General features: G+C 32.7%; 2 protein-coding genes across 8 annotated transcripts; one reads left to right on the top strand and one right to left on the bottom strand.

Moving 5' to 3' along the window:
- Positions 1-1,632: 1,632 nt before the first annotated feature.
- On the bottom strand, positions 1,633-2,447 carry LOC149489589 (small integral membrane protein 8). 5 transcript variants are annotated; one of them, XM_089714250.1, is made up of 3 exons: positions 2,384-2,447; positions 2,027-2,164; positions 1,633-1,884 (listed from the first exon to the last, which is right to left on the bottom strand). In XM_089714250.1, exons 2-3 carry the CDS (start codon positions 2,132-2,134, stop codon positions 1,729-1,731), a joined length of 264 nt encoding a protein of 87 aa, XP_089570376.1. In that variant the 5' UTR covers positions 2,135-2,164; positions 2,384-2,447; the 3' UTR covers positions 1,633-1,728. The 5 variants fall into 5 exon arrangements, with proteins under 5 accessions (XP_089570376.1, XP_089570373.1, XP_089570374.1 ...); XM_089714247.1 differs by having other exon boundaries at positions 2,264-2,419; XM_089714248.1 differs by having other exon boundaries at positions 2,027-2,153; positions 2,264-2,419.
- Positions 2,448-3,189: 742 nt separating this feature from the next.
- On the top strand, positions 3,190-11,721 carry LOC149489588 (uncharacterized). 3 transcript variants are annotated; one of them, XM_089714246.1, is made up of 13 exons: positions 3,190-3,527; positions 3,715-3,819; positions 4,023-4,123; positions 4,479-4,596; positions 5,032-5,143; positions 5,635-5,766; positions 6,027-6,154; positions 6,705-6,901; positions 7,492-7,569; positions 7,736-7,897; positions 8,219-8,389; positions 8,824-9,010; positions 11,310-11,721. In XM_089714246.1, the coding sequence occupies exons 1-13, from the start codon at positions 3,371-3,373 to the stop codon at positions 11,396-11,398; spliced, it is 1,737 nt and encodes a 578-aa protein (XP_089570372.1). In that variant the 5' UTR covers positions 3,190-3,370; the 3' UTR covers positions 11,399-11,721. The 3 variants fall into 3 exon arrangements, with proteins under 3 accessions (XP_089570372.1, XP_089570371.1, XP_089570370.1); XM_089714245.1 differs by having other exon boundaries at positions 3,191-3,527; positions 4,419-4,596; positions 6,717-6,901; XM_089714244.1 differs by having other exon boundaries at positions 3,191-3,527; positions 4,419-4,596.
- The last annotated feature ends 36 nt before the right edge of the window (positions 11,722-11,757 follow it).

The raw sequence follows: 11,757 nt of genomic DNA, 5'->3' as shown, positions 1-11,757 counted from the left end.
AAGTAGAAAATGGGACAAAACATTACACAAATTTTTCAAACTACTCAGACATCTATAGACTGGGGTAGAAGCCTTTGAAAATAATGAAAAGATAAAAAAAATCGCAGTCGGATGAAACCCATTAGAAAAGGAGGGGAATATGATAAAAATGTTAGGAAAAATAAATTACGGTCAATCCGAGTTCGGGAAGCGGGAGGGGGGAGCTTTTAAGAGAAAAAAATGGTTTCTCTCGATTTCCGACAAAACTACAAGTCCTATAGAAAAAAGTTCAATGGCAAAGTTGTAGGTAATTAAAAGTTCTACAACTTTTGTATTCACAATTTTTTCACATAACCTAAAAATTTAGGTGAAAAATTCAAAAAACCAAGTTTTTGGTCTTTTATTTCTATCTACTTCAAAATTTGGTTTTTTTCTACGAAATTTGGTGGAAACTTACTTTATTATGTCCCAAATACACTGTAATTTATTTGATTGAAAATATTTATTTTTTCGCCTTATTTTGAATTAATACCAAAAAAACAACCTAATTTTCAATCGAAAAGTCACCCGTCAAAATATCAGCTTTTTTCAAAAACTTGGGGTGCCTTTTATTCATTGAAATCTCTACTTTTATATGGTGTAAAAAAAAAATAAACACCACTATAGTAAATGTTCTCAGGAAATGCATACAAACAGTGTGATAATGAGCTTTTACTAAATCAGGCACACTTCTTGAACTCTATATCTTCTCTTGTATCGGCTTTTCGGTAATATTTCAAAAGAAAAATAATTATCTGTTCTAAGTTTAATATTTTACAGCATATTCAAAAGCAAAATGATGTCGATAAAAACATTTCAGGTAGTTCGAGAAGTGTGCCTGATTTAGTAAAAGCTCATTATCACACTGTTTGTATGCATTTCCTGAGAACATTTACTATAGTGGTGTTTATTTTTTTTTACACCATATGAAAGTAGAGATTTCAATGAATAAAAGGCACCCCAAGTTTTTGAAAAAAGCTGATATTTTGACGGGTGACTTTTCGATTGAAAATTAGGTTGTTTTTTTGGTATTAATTCAAAATAAGGCGAAAAAATAAATATTTTCAATCAAATAAATTACAGTGTATTTGGGACATAATAAAGTAAGTTTCCACCAAATTTCGTAGAAAAAAACCAAATTTTGAAGTAGATAGAAATAAAAGACCAAAAACTTGGTTTTTTGAATTTTTCACCTAAATTTTTAGGTTATGTGAAAAAATTGTGAATACAAAAGTTGTAGAACTTTTAATAACCTACAACTTTGCCATTGAACTTTTTTCTATAGGACTTGTAGTTTTGTCGGAAATCGAGAGAAACCATTTTTTTCTCTTAAAAGCTCCCCCCTCCCGCTTCCCGAACTTGGATTGACCGTAATTTATTTTTCCTTACATTTTTATCATATTCCCCTTCTTTTCTAATAGGTTTCATCCGACTGCGATTTTTTTTTGTTTCAAAAATTATCTACTCTAGTCTACTATTCCTGATGTTCATGAAAATTTATTTTCAAAATGGAAATCATTCCAAGGAATTTCTTAACATAAATATTACCTACAAAAGACTTTTTTTTGTAATTTGAAATATCAAGGACAAAAGGCAGGTATTCAATAATTTAAGTATCACATACCACTAACAAACAGTTTTAATATTATTATATTATATACTAAGCATAATAACTACCTATAACTCATTTAAATAATTTATTTTTCACTTTCAGTCCCATTTAGACTTTTTCTTTTCAAATATTTCTTTTCCATCAGCGTCAACAGCTGCATAGTATCCCATGGATTCATATTTTTGTCTCATATAAGCAATATATCCCAAGGCAAATGCAAAACATGTAGCACCTATGCTCATGATAACAATATTCTGAAATAAAAGCATAAAAATTATTACTTATTTGCATTTACATTTGGGGACTTTAAGAAAATCTTTTATGTAATACATATTACATACTACATAAAATGTATTTGAAGAAAGAAATAAATAATTAATATAATTGAGTAATTACCGGCTTTGCATAAAGTTCAAAGTTAATAACACGAAACGCAGTTGTAGATCTCATTGAGCGAAGACCATCTCCTGGTTTTTCTTTGATGTCATTTGGTTTGTCTGCCATTGTATATTTTGTATTTTGCCTGTATTTTACCTGTTATACAAGAATTTTCGTTGAAGATGATAATTATGATGTTTATTTATTTGCAATGATTGTTTGTAGAAGATATTTTGTAGTCATAAAATTACTAACCTACAATATGGGTATACAATTTATTTTTTGTTTTTCATTTTCTATTAAGTTTAGAACTAGGATAAATTAAAGAGAGTAAATTAAAATTAAATATTAATTTATTTTTACTGGTGTATGTACCTTCAGTTGTAATTTTTTTTAATGATATTGACAATTGACATTGACAATATGTTGACAATTCGACAATATGGGATATATTTTTTTAAATTTAGGATAGCTTATGATACTAGGCTTTTAGTTTGACTGTTTTAAATGTTATTGGATATTCATGAATATTTAAATGAGCCTAGTATTTTGTACTGGATGGAAAAGTAGCTACTAAAAGGTTCATTGGATTAATTAAAACTCGGATATATGACATAATACAGTTATTTTGAGAGAAGAATAGAAGATCAATAGATAGACGTAGTACATAAATTACCTACGTTTTTTTAATTACAAAGCTTTTGTGCTTTTAAATGTAAAATTAATGGAACTCTTTTTACAATAAAATATAATATCTTTGATCAAGTGGTATTCTTTGATCGAAGATTATTATAAATTATAAGCAGCTGACTAAAGAGTAATATTTTTTCCGCTTTTGCATAGTAATTTGCTTTTGCTTTAGCTGTTCGCAGTTGATCGCAGCGTGGTATTATATTATAATTTAAAATATAGCATACTCATTTAATTTAATTAAATAATTTTACTTATTAATGCACTAAAATAAATTTCAGTTTACTACTAATGGAATTTTTATTTAAAAACAAATATTTTAACCAACTGATAATATTCTTTTATTCATTTTATTTCTGTCTCTCGTATTAATATAGTTAAAATAAAATTTAAATTTGATACAATACAAGATACTCAGAGCAATAAACCTAGGTTTATTCCTCTGAGACAAGATATTATCTATAGTCTTTACGTTGACAACTTAAATTAGGGCAACACTGAAAATGACGCCGAAACCAACTTGGCTGGGCACTATGGACGATTCTCTGAATTTGTCAAACAGTTTGTGAATTTGTTAATAATTTTGAGAATGTTGAGTTTTCATTCATAATTGTGTAACAAAAATCAATGTTTATTTGTGTTTTTTAATCGTGAACTTTTGTTTAATTTAAAATGGAGTCAGAATCAGTGCTTCATGGTGATGTTTCTGATGGCGCGGAAATGTCGCCTTTGGTTGAAAATCAACCAGAAACAATTGGAGAGATTGCTGAAAATAACATCACAACTGAACATTCGGATGCGGATGCGGCACAAACACCTGAGGATGCAGGTTAATAACAATTCTTTCTTCTATAAATATAAACAAAATGTTATGCGTGGTTACATGGCCTAATTGAGCATCGCCAGTCTTATTTAACACGCGACTCGTTGTTCAATATATTACTTATAAATTTTTATAAGTAGTTTTGTGAATATTATCATCATTGGTATATAAAAATAATCATTTTATTGATCAGTAACAAATGGGGGACCAACTAGTAGCAGTGACCTGTTGGACTTAGAACAAGGTGTTGAACCAGTTGAAAATGAAGAACATCCTGTTGAAGAAGAAGGCAATGAAGGTGAGTTATAGAAAGTATTCAAGAAAATTATAAACATTTTTATTGGAATTAAATGGGAATTTTTAACTCATTGTTTAATTTGTTCTTGATTCCTATAGGGCACTTATAAGCAATGATTTTTATTAAGTGTTTAAAAGTGAAGTCAACACTTAATATCTAAATTGAATTTATCAACAAGTTTTATTTTTTAATTTTATACACAGGCCAAGCAGAGGCTGAAGATGAAATGGACATAGATGAAACAACTCCTGGTGCAGTGGGTGATGAATCAGCATACATTGGAGACAACTGCTTATCAACTCCAGTAAGATTTACTTTTAGTTTTTAGTCATATATTATGTATCTGCTTCTGTATATTAAAAATCCTAGATTTATGTATTTTAATCAAAAAGTGTTCATTAATATTTCTTTAATAAAAAAGATTACTTAAAAGGATAAAATGAATGAAATATTATCTAACAGAATTTTATGAAAAAGTCTAAATGAAGATAAATCTTAATAAGTTTAAAATTTATATAAAAAAGGTATATAAATGAATCTAAAAAGTAAAAAAAAAATAACAATTGGCAATAGATTAAATTTTGAGTACTTTAAATTAGGCTGCGACTGAAGACAATTCCCCTCAAGAAGAAAATCAGTTGGATCCCATTTTGAAACAGGATAGTTTGGAGGGAGATCCTGAGGGTGAGGCGGGGGAACAGCAAGAGGAGTCCCCGGACCAGTCGATCAGTTCCGCCATGCCTGTTGAAGGTGATGGTGCACCAATCATTCAAGACGGTGAGTTTTTATCAGTACTTCATTTAAACAATAAATTATTTTTTCTTTTTGTCTTTGTGAATAAAAAAAAGACGGGTTGCACTCTGGGAGTGCCGGCAGAAGTGAAAACTTGATTATTAACGTTGAGCATGTTTGATATCCATCCGTCTTACGCTTTTTCGATCAGGTCACGTGTCCTGACGCGAGTTTAAGATTTTATACCCAACGCCGCTAAAGAAGTTTTCACTTCAAAAATTGAATAGTTAATGATTAACATTTCATAAAATTAATTTATATCATTCATTGTATTTCTATAAATGAAATGATCACTAAATAAAATCCATGTGTAGGTTTTTTTTGTTAATTTTTATGGTTATCTGTTGTACAAATAGGATTGAACCAAAAAAATACGAAAATCAATGACAAACAATATAGAATGATTGTATTTCCACACAGAGGAGTCAAGCACAATGGACGAAGATATGGGTGGTGGTGAAGGTGTTGCAAGCAGCGATGATGTTAATGACATCAGCAGTGCAGCTCAAGAAGTACTCAGTACTGGTATTAGGTACAGTACATGTTAACCTAATGAATTAGTTATTTTTACATGACTACAGCAAAGCAAAAGAAGTGTTATGATTTTGACCTGTATGTATGTATGTGGGTATAGATGTTCATCTGTTTCCTCATAACTTTTGAATTAGTTATCATTTATTAGACAAAAAAGTTTCATTGGAATCCTCTTCATTGTCTGCTGGTTATAGATTGTATGAATTTACATTAAAATGGACTACAGCACTCTCTAGAGAACTTAAAGTAAAAAAAAGACGGGTTGCACTCTGGGAGTGCCGGCAGAAGTGAAAACTTGATTATTAACGTTCAGCATGTTTGATATTTTGGAATGGTATCCGTCTTACGCATGGAATTTAAGGGCTAAAAGAAAAAAAAAAAGAATCCGTCTTACGCTTTTTCGATCAGGCCACGTGTCCTGACGCGAGTTTAAGATTTTATACCCAACGCCGCTAAAGAAGTTTTCACTTCAAAAATATGTTTGTTCAGTTCAAGTACAACAGAGGGTGGCGCAGATATCTCAAGCAGTGGGCAAGGAGAGGCAGCACTGATTTCCTCAACAGCCAATGGGCCTGCAGTACTGCATTCTTTCTCTGTGCTACCGCAGCATCCCGCCAATGAGTTAGTATTGTTTTTTACTAACTCAGTTTGTTTTGAAAAAATGTTGTGTTAAAGTCATAAAAAAATATTATCTGCAAAAAAAAAACTAAATAGTTGCCATAAGAATTTGTATATGAAAGATTCCATAGTGTTCAGTTGTGATTACCTTAAGCTATATTTTTCCTTTTGGCTAGCCCAAATTCACTCAATTCTATATTCTATATTAAATTCTTATGACTAAATTAATTTTTAAGAAAATTATTGAACTGTTTATTTTACAGTTTTAGTGACGCGGACACGTCAGAAATGGAAGGCGCGGCCGACACTATGCCGTCGGTGAGCGAGTCAATGCCGTTGCTGACTATGACCGCTAATGGATCTGCTTTGCTGTCACCTAATCTCTTGCAAGGTATTCTAAAATTTTATATTTTTCTTGTATTTCTTTCATACTCACTATCTAAAATTTAAAAGTATGTCTGTAAAAAATTGTCTGTATATAAAATATATATATATATATATATAAAAATATAATGCTGCTATAAAAGCAACCCAAAAATGCAATAAATAATGAAAACTTTTTATTGACCCTTAATTAAGTTCTTAAACTATTGTATTATATACCTAGTACCTATCTGATTTTCAGTCACTAAACAATCTATTAGTAAAAAAAAATTGGTTGCCTGTAAAGTCGGTTTACTGACGATAGTTGAACGTGACAACGCCTTAAGGCCGATTGTGCTTCTTTGTCGCTCGTTCTGCGCTCTCGCTTGCACTTCAAGCTTTACATGGAACGCCTCAGAGCGAAAAAAAATTCCGCATGAGTCATGTTTTTTCGTGCGTGCAGCCGGCTCTATCGAATTATAAGACGTTGTCACGTCAAAACGGTATGCACACAATCCACTCGTACAGTATGATACTTTACTGCGTTCTGTGTAGAAGCGTTAAACTAACTTTGTTAGGCATGTACGCAGGCGAGGAGGGCGCGGGGGGCGGCGGCGTGTCGTCGTCGGTGTCGGAGCGCGGCGCGGAGGGCGAGGCGGGGGACGGCGCGGTCAGCAGCTCGGGCGCGAACGGCGCGCCGCCCATCCCGCCCGCCGACGCGGCGCACGCGCTCGCCACGCTCGCCAGCGCCGCGCTGCACCACCACCAGGAACAGGTTACTTTTATTTATTAAGCTACTAGATTTTCGCCCGCGGCTTCGCCCGCTTTGTCTAAAACTTGATAAATTATATACATATACAAAAACCTTCCTATTGAATCACTATCTATTAAAAAAAACCGCATCAGAATCCGTTACGTAGTTTTAAAGATTTAAGCGTACAAAGGGACATAGGGACAGAGAAACCGACTTTGTTTTATACTATGTAGTGAAGCTATTGCATAGCTTCTATCGCGGGCCTTGAGCGCGGGGACCGAATCCAGAAATTTAGTAACGAAAAACCTCACGCTCCCCACTCCGACGGGCGCGGAGGTGTGGCTTGAAGGCATAGCATGCAATAGCTTTACCGTGGCAGTCCCCGAGTGCCACACGTCTTTTTTATTTTTTATATAACACTTTCTTATACATATTTTTATAAAATGGAAAAGTAAATCACAATCTCATACAGCTTTAATATGTGAATTAAATAAATTCCAATTTTTGCACTCATAAACATAACCATCTTCAAATATAATTTTCATCTATTCTAATTTCTAATGCAATGATTAATTACAAAACTGTCAATAAATAATATTTTATATTTTCAGCCAGAGCAGGAGGAACAGAAACAAAACGACGAAGATACTTGGTACACTGTTGGAATTGTCAAAGGCACCACATTTACAGTAAGTTTATTGGTCTGCTGTCCAAAAATTATGTAAAACAGAATTACATTAAGCAGTTAACAATAAATGATTTATTGTGTTACAAGCTATGCAATGTCAATTATTGTTAATTTTTTCACTTAATGGGCACATTTTTTGTTAACCGTTAACAATTAAATTTTTACAGGTACACAATTACATATCAGATCCGAACATCGACCTATCAAACCTCTCACTGGACAGTATACCAGACTTGAGCGATTTAGCGACGACACCTTTAGAGCACGGTACGGCGTACAAGTTTAGAATCGCCGCGATAAATTCCTGTGGCAAAGGGGACTTCAGCGAGGTATGATACATTTTGTAATACACATGTACAATAATGTTCATATATTTTTTTGTGATTCTTTGACATTTTGTTTTGTAACATTCAAATGTTTAATAAAATAATAATAATAAATAATATAAAAGAATAGGAAAAATTCGCCTCATCATCGATTTTTTATTTTTTTCTATTCTTTAAGAATTTCTCAAATGAACTTCTTCATATATAATGAATCATATTGATTTCCCTAATTGGTTCATATACAATTTTTTCGTTTTACTAATAATGCAATAACCCACTTACTAAAAATTGTAAATTGGACCATTTTTACCTGCCAACCTACAGGAAGCGGCATTCAAAACGTGCCTCCCCGGCTTCCCGGGCGCTCCGTCCGCGATAAAGATCTCCAAGTCGGTGGAGGGCGCGCACCTCTCGTGGGAGCCGCCGCAGGTCGCCGCAGAGGGGATATTCGAGTACTCCGTGTATCTCGCTGTGCGGTCCAACACGCAGCAGAAGGTATGTGACGTTTTTTTGTATATTGTTAAGTGTAACGATTGGAATAATATTATTTGTTCATACTTTGTTCTGATTTGTATGTTAATGTGTTGTACAATATGTAGCGGTTTTTAATTTACATTTTGTAGAATTTTATAAACGCTGTGAATATTATATAGTGAATATGACATGGAAAAAAATAACAAAAATAAAAAAGGAATGTATAGTTCAAAATATCATTGACTACTGCTTTCATTTCGATTTTTTATTATTTTACCATCTTAAAAGTTATTTAATTTTTTTTTCAATAAATGTAAAGATATTCATCCACATATTATACACATATTTTTCTCTAACAATAATCACTTCCACTTTCACGTTATAATGTTATATTTACAAACACAAACAAAAAAATCGCCTCGGTATTTCCCTACAACAAGTTATTCCTCGCACAGGAGGCGTCCAAGTCGCAGCTTGCGTTCGTGCGCGTGTACTGCGGCAAGGCGAACACGTGCGTGGTGCCGCAGTCGTCGCTCGGCGCCGCGCACGTGGACTCGTCCACCAAGCCCGCGATCATATTCCGTATAGCGGCGCGCAACGAGAAGGGCTACGGGCCGGCTACGCAAGTCAGGTGGCTGCAGGGTTGGTACCAATGAGGTTTTATTAGTCAATTAGAAAAAAAGTAAAAAAAAGGCGTGTTGCACTCCGGGAGTGCCGGCAGAAGTGAAAACTTGATTATTAACGTTGAGCATGTTTGATATTTTGTAATGGTATCCGTCTTACGCTTTTTCGATCAGGTCACGTGTCCTGACGCGAGTTTAAGATTTTATACCCATTACAGAAAAAGTGCTCAACGCCGCTAAAGAAGTTTTCACTTCAAAAAAATTTTTGGGCGCTGAAGTGTGGCCAGGTGTATAGATGAAATATTACATTTTATAAAATTGTGTGTTTTGATCAGGGTTTTGTGGCCGCCATGTAAGTTCGGTGTCTGCAGGGTTGGAATAATACTATTAAGTATAAAAAATTAATGTGAAAAAGAAAAAAATTGGTTGTGTTAAACTCTAACTGGCCTACTAAGAGTATAAATGTAAGATGAAAGTGGAAATGTTTTGTTTTGTGTTTCGGGCGTACAAGAGGAATACATGAAATATTACAACTTATAAAATATTGTGTATTTTAATATGTGCAATGTGGCTACTGCATAAGTCAGGTGCCTGCAGGATTGGTACAAATGAAATGTTATTATGTACTAAGTTATAAAAAAGTAAAAAAAAATAATGTTTTGGTTGTGTGGCCACGGGTCTATTGGGGTACTAATGAAATTTTACTATGTACTAAATAAAAAGTACAATAAAAAAATGTTGTGTGGTTTTATGAAACCACGGTAAAAGTGAAACTGTTCGAACGGTTCCGAACACTGCTTTGTGTAGCGCATGTCGCGTGACGGTCGGCGGTAGCCGCGATACACGCGACATGCGCTACACAGACCAAAAAGTTTCACTTTAAAATTGTGTGGTTGTGTAGTAAAGGCCTACTTTTCAAAATCAATTGACAAAAAAGAAAATAAAGATTTAGTTGTCTGGTACGGGCATAGGTCATAGGTGTATAAATGGTATGTTAGTATAAATGTTTTTGTAAATTTTGATAATTACTCCGGGTCCGCCTCGAAAGTCGGGTGGTTACAGGGTTATTTCAAATAATATGTAATTAATTATTATAAAAAATTCGCTCACATGAAAATCTTAACACAGAACAAAAAAAAAACTTTATGTTCTGAAGATCTGGGAATGTTAATAAGATTTTTCATCTATTTCCATTTACATACTTTAATCAATTTACATTTATCATATAGATCTCAAAAACTAAAAAAGATATTGAAATATTTCTTTCTACGTATCTATAAAAAATAATAAGTTCATATAATTTCTATAAATTATTTTATCATAAGAATCATCTCACTATATCATCAAATGAGTAAAATTTGTTATACATATTTAGATTTACGCGACCCACATAATTGATGCATTATTTGGCCTATGTAGAAGTAATTTATAGTATGTATGATAGCTGTACAGTGATGTAATATATCCTCCTATATTCATTTTCATATATTATACATAGGATTGCCTATAAAAAACTAAATTGCAATGAACTTCACAGGGACATGCAACTAACTTACACACAATACAACATAGGACTATTATAGATATGTATTACAAAAATAGGTCATTATTCATATGGACGATTTTTCCTTATGAATGTAGAAATAAAATAATATAATATTTTTTAAATATCATATTTTTGTTATTGGAAATTTGGACATTGACACGCATTGTTTTTTTTAAATGCCTCATTGGTTAGTTGTGAGAGAGACTGGTAAGAAATCTTTGTAAATATTAATATTTAGTTACTATGAATGTTGTTGCTGAAAATTGTCCCTGTTGATAGTTTGAATGCGCTCATACTTCCATTAATTTTCTTCGTGATTAAAACATATTTTACACTTATTGCCATGAAGTTGGCAATTCATGTGTCGATGTACATGTAGGCTGGAATACTATTGACTGATCTGATTTCATTGAAAACTACTGCACTTTGCGAATTTTATTTTTTTCTTGTAAATTATTCCTAAATGTGCATGTTACATTTTCATTTGCTTGAAAATATAAAAAAATCTAAACATATTCAGTTCTAAATTTACAACTCAGCTACAACTAAGCTTTTTGAGCCGATTATTATAAGCTAGATCTATAGTGTATAAACTTTCTTCTTTGTCTATCTGTGTGTGCTTTACGTGTCTTTTCTGTGTGTCTATTCTTATATTATAAAGAAGAATAATTTTAAAATTTGCGAAAGTTTTTTCAGTCTAATATATTTCATTCGATATCCCGGATGAACTCTTTATAAGTAGTAAGCTAATAAAGTGACCATTTGTTTTCAGATATAAAATCGACAGGCGTAAAGCGAGCGGGCGACAGCCGGTTACCGGGCGCTTCGCCGTCAAAGCAACCAAAACAGTTACTGCACTAAATGTTAGTTATATTCTCAGGTTTTACTTAGAATACTTATGTTTTAAGTTACAATTTTTCTCCCGTGCTTCTATTGGCACGCCTATGTCGTAGTTTACATATAAATGTATTTGTTAATATAAAGCTATCATCCCAATATTATCATTTATTTTGAACGTCGTTCACTCGTGACATAGATAAATTAGTGTAATTTGACTATAATAATTGTTGAGGCGGAATAAGTGACTGATATAACGGAGTGTAAGTATTGAAATGAATAGAATAAGTGCAAATTATATCTGTTATATAAAATACTTGCAGAAAATAAACATTTTTTTATATAAATCTGTTGTTTTAAAGTGTAATTTGGGGTATCTAAAT

Source organism: Colias philodice, chromosome 3 (assembly GCF_061535455.1).
Source record: "Colias philodice isolate Cphi_HAF_F1 chromosome 3, ilColPhil1 Martin Lab GWU primary, whole genome shotgun sequence".
NCBI lineage: Eukaryota > Metazoa > Arthropoda > Insecta > Lepidoptera > Pieridae > Colias > Colias philodice.
Note: the sequence above shows the minus strand (reverse complement) of the source record. Positions and strands in the feature narration are given on the sequence as shown.

Coding starts and splice junctions, on each gene's coding strand:
- LOC149489588 (XM_089714244.1), top strand. CDS start 3,371: ATGGAGTCAGAATCAGTGCTTCATGGTGATGTTTCTGATGGCGCGGAA. Junction 4,124..4,418: donor ACAACTGCTTATCAACTCCA/GTAAGATTTACT, acceptor ACTTTAAATTAG/GCTGCGACTGAAGACAATTC. Junction 6,902..7,491: donor TGCACCACCACCAGGAACAG/GTTACTTTTATT, acceptor TTATATTTTCAG/CCAGAGCAGGAGGAACAGAA.
- LOC149489589 (XM_089714250.1), bottom strand. CDS start 2,134: ATGGCAGACAAACCAAATGACATCAAAGAAAAACCAGGAGATGGTCTT. Junction 1,885..2,026: donor TTGAACTTTATGCAAAGCCG/GTAATTACTCAA, acceptor CTTTTATTTCAG/AATATTGTTATCATGAGCAT.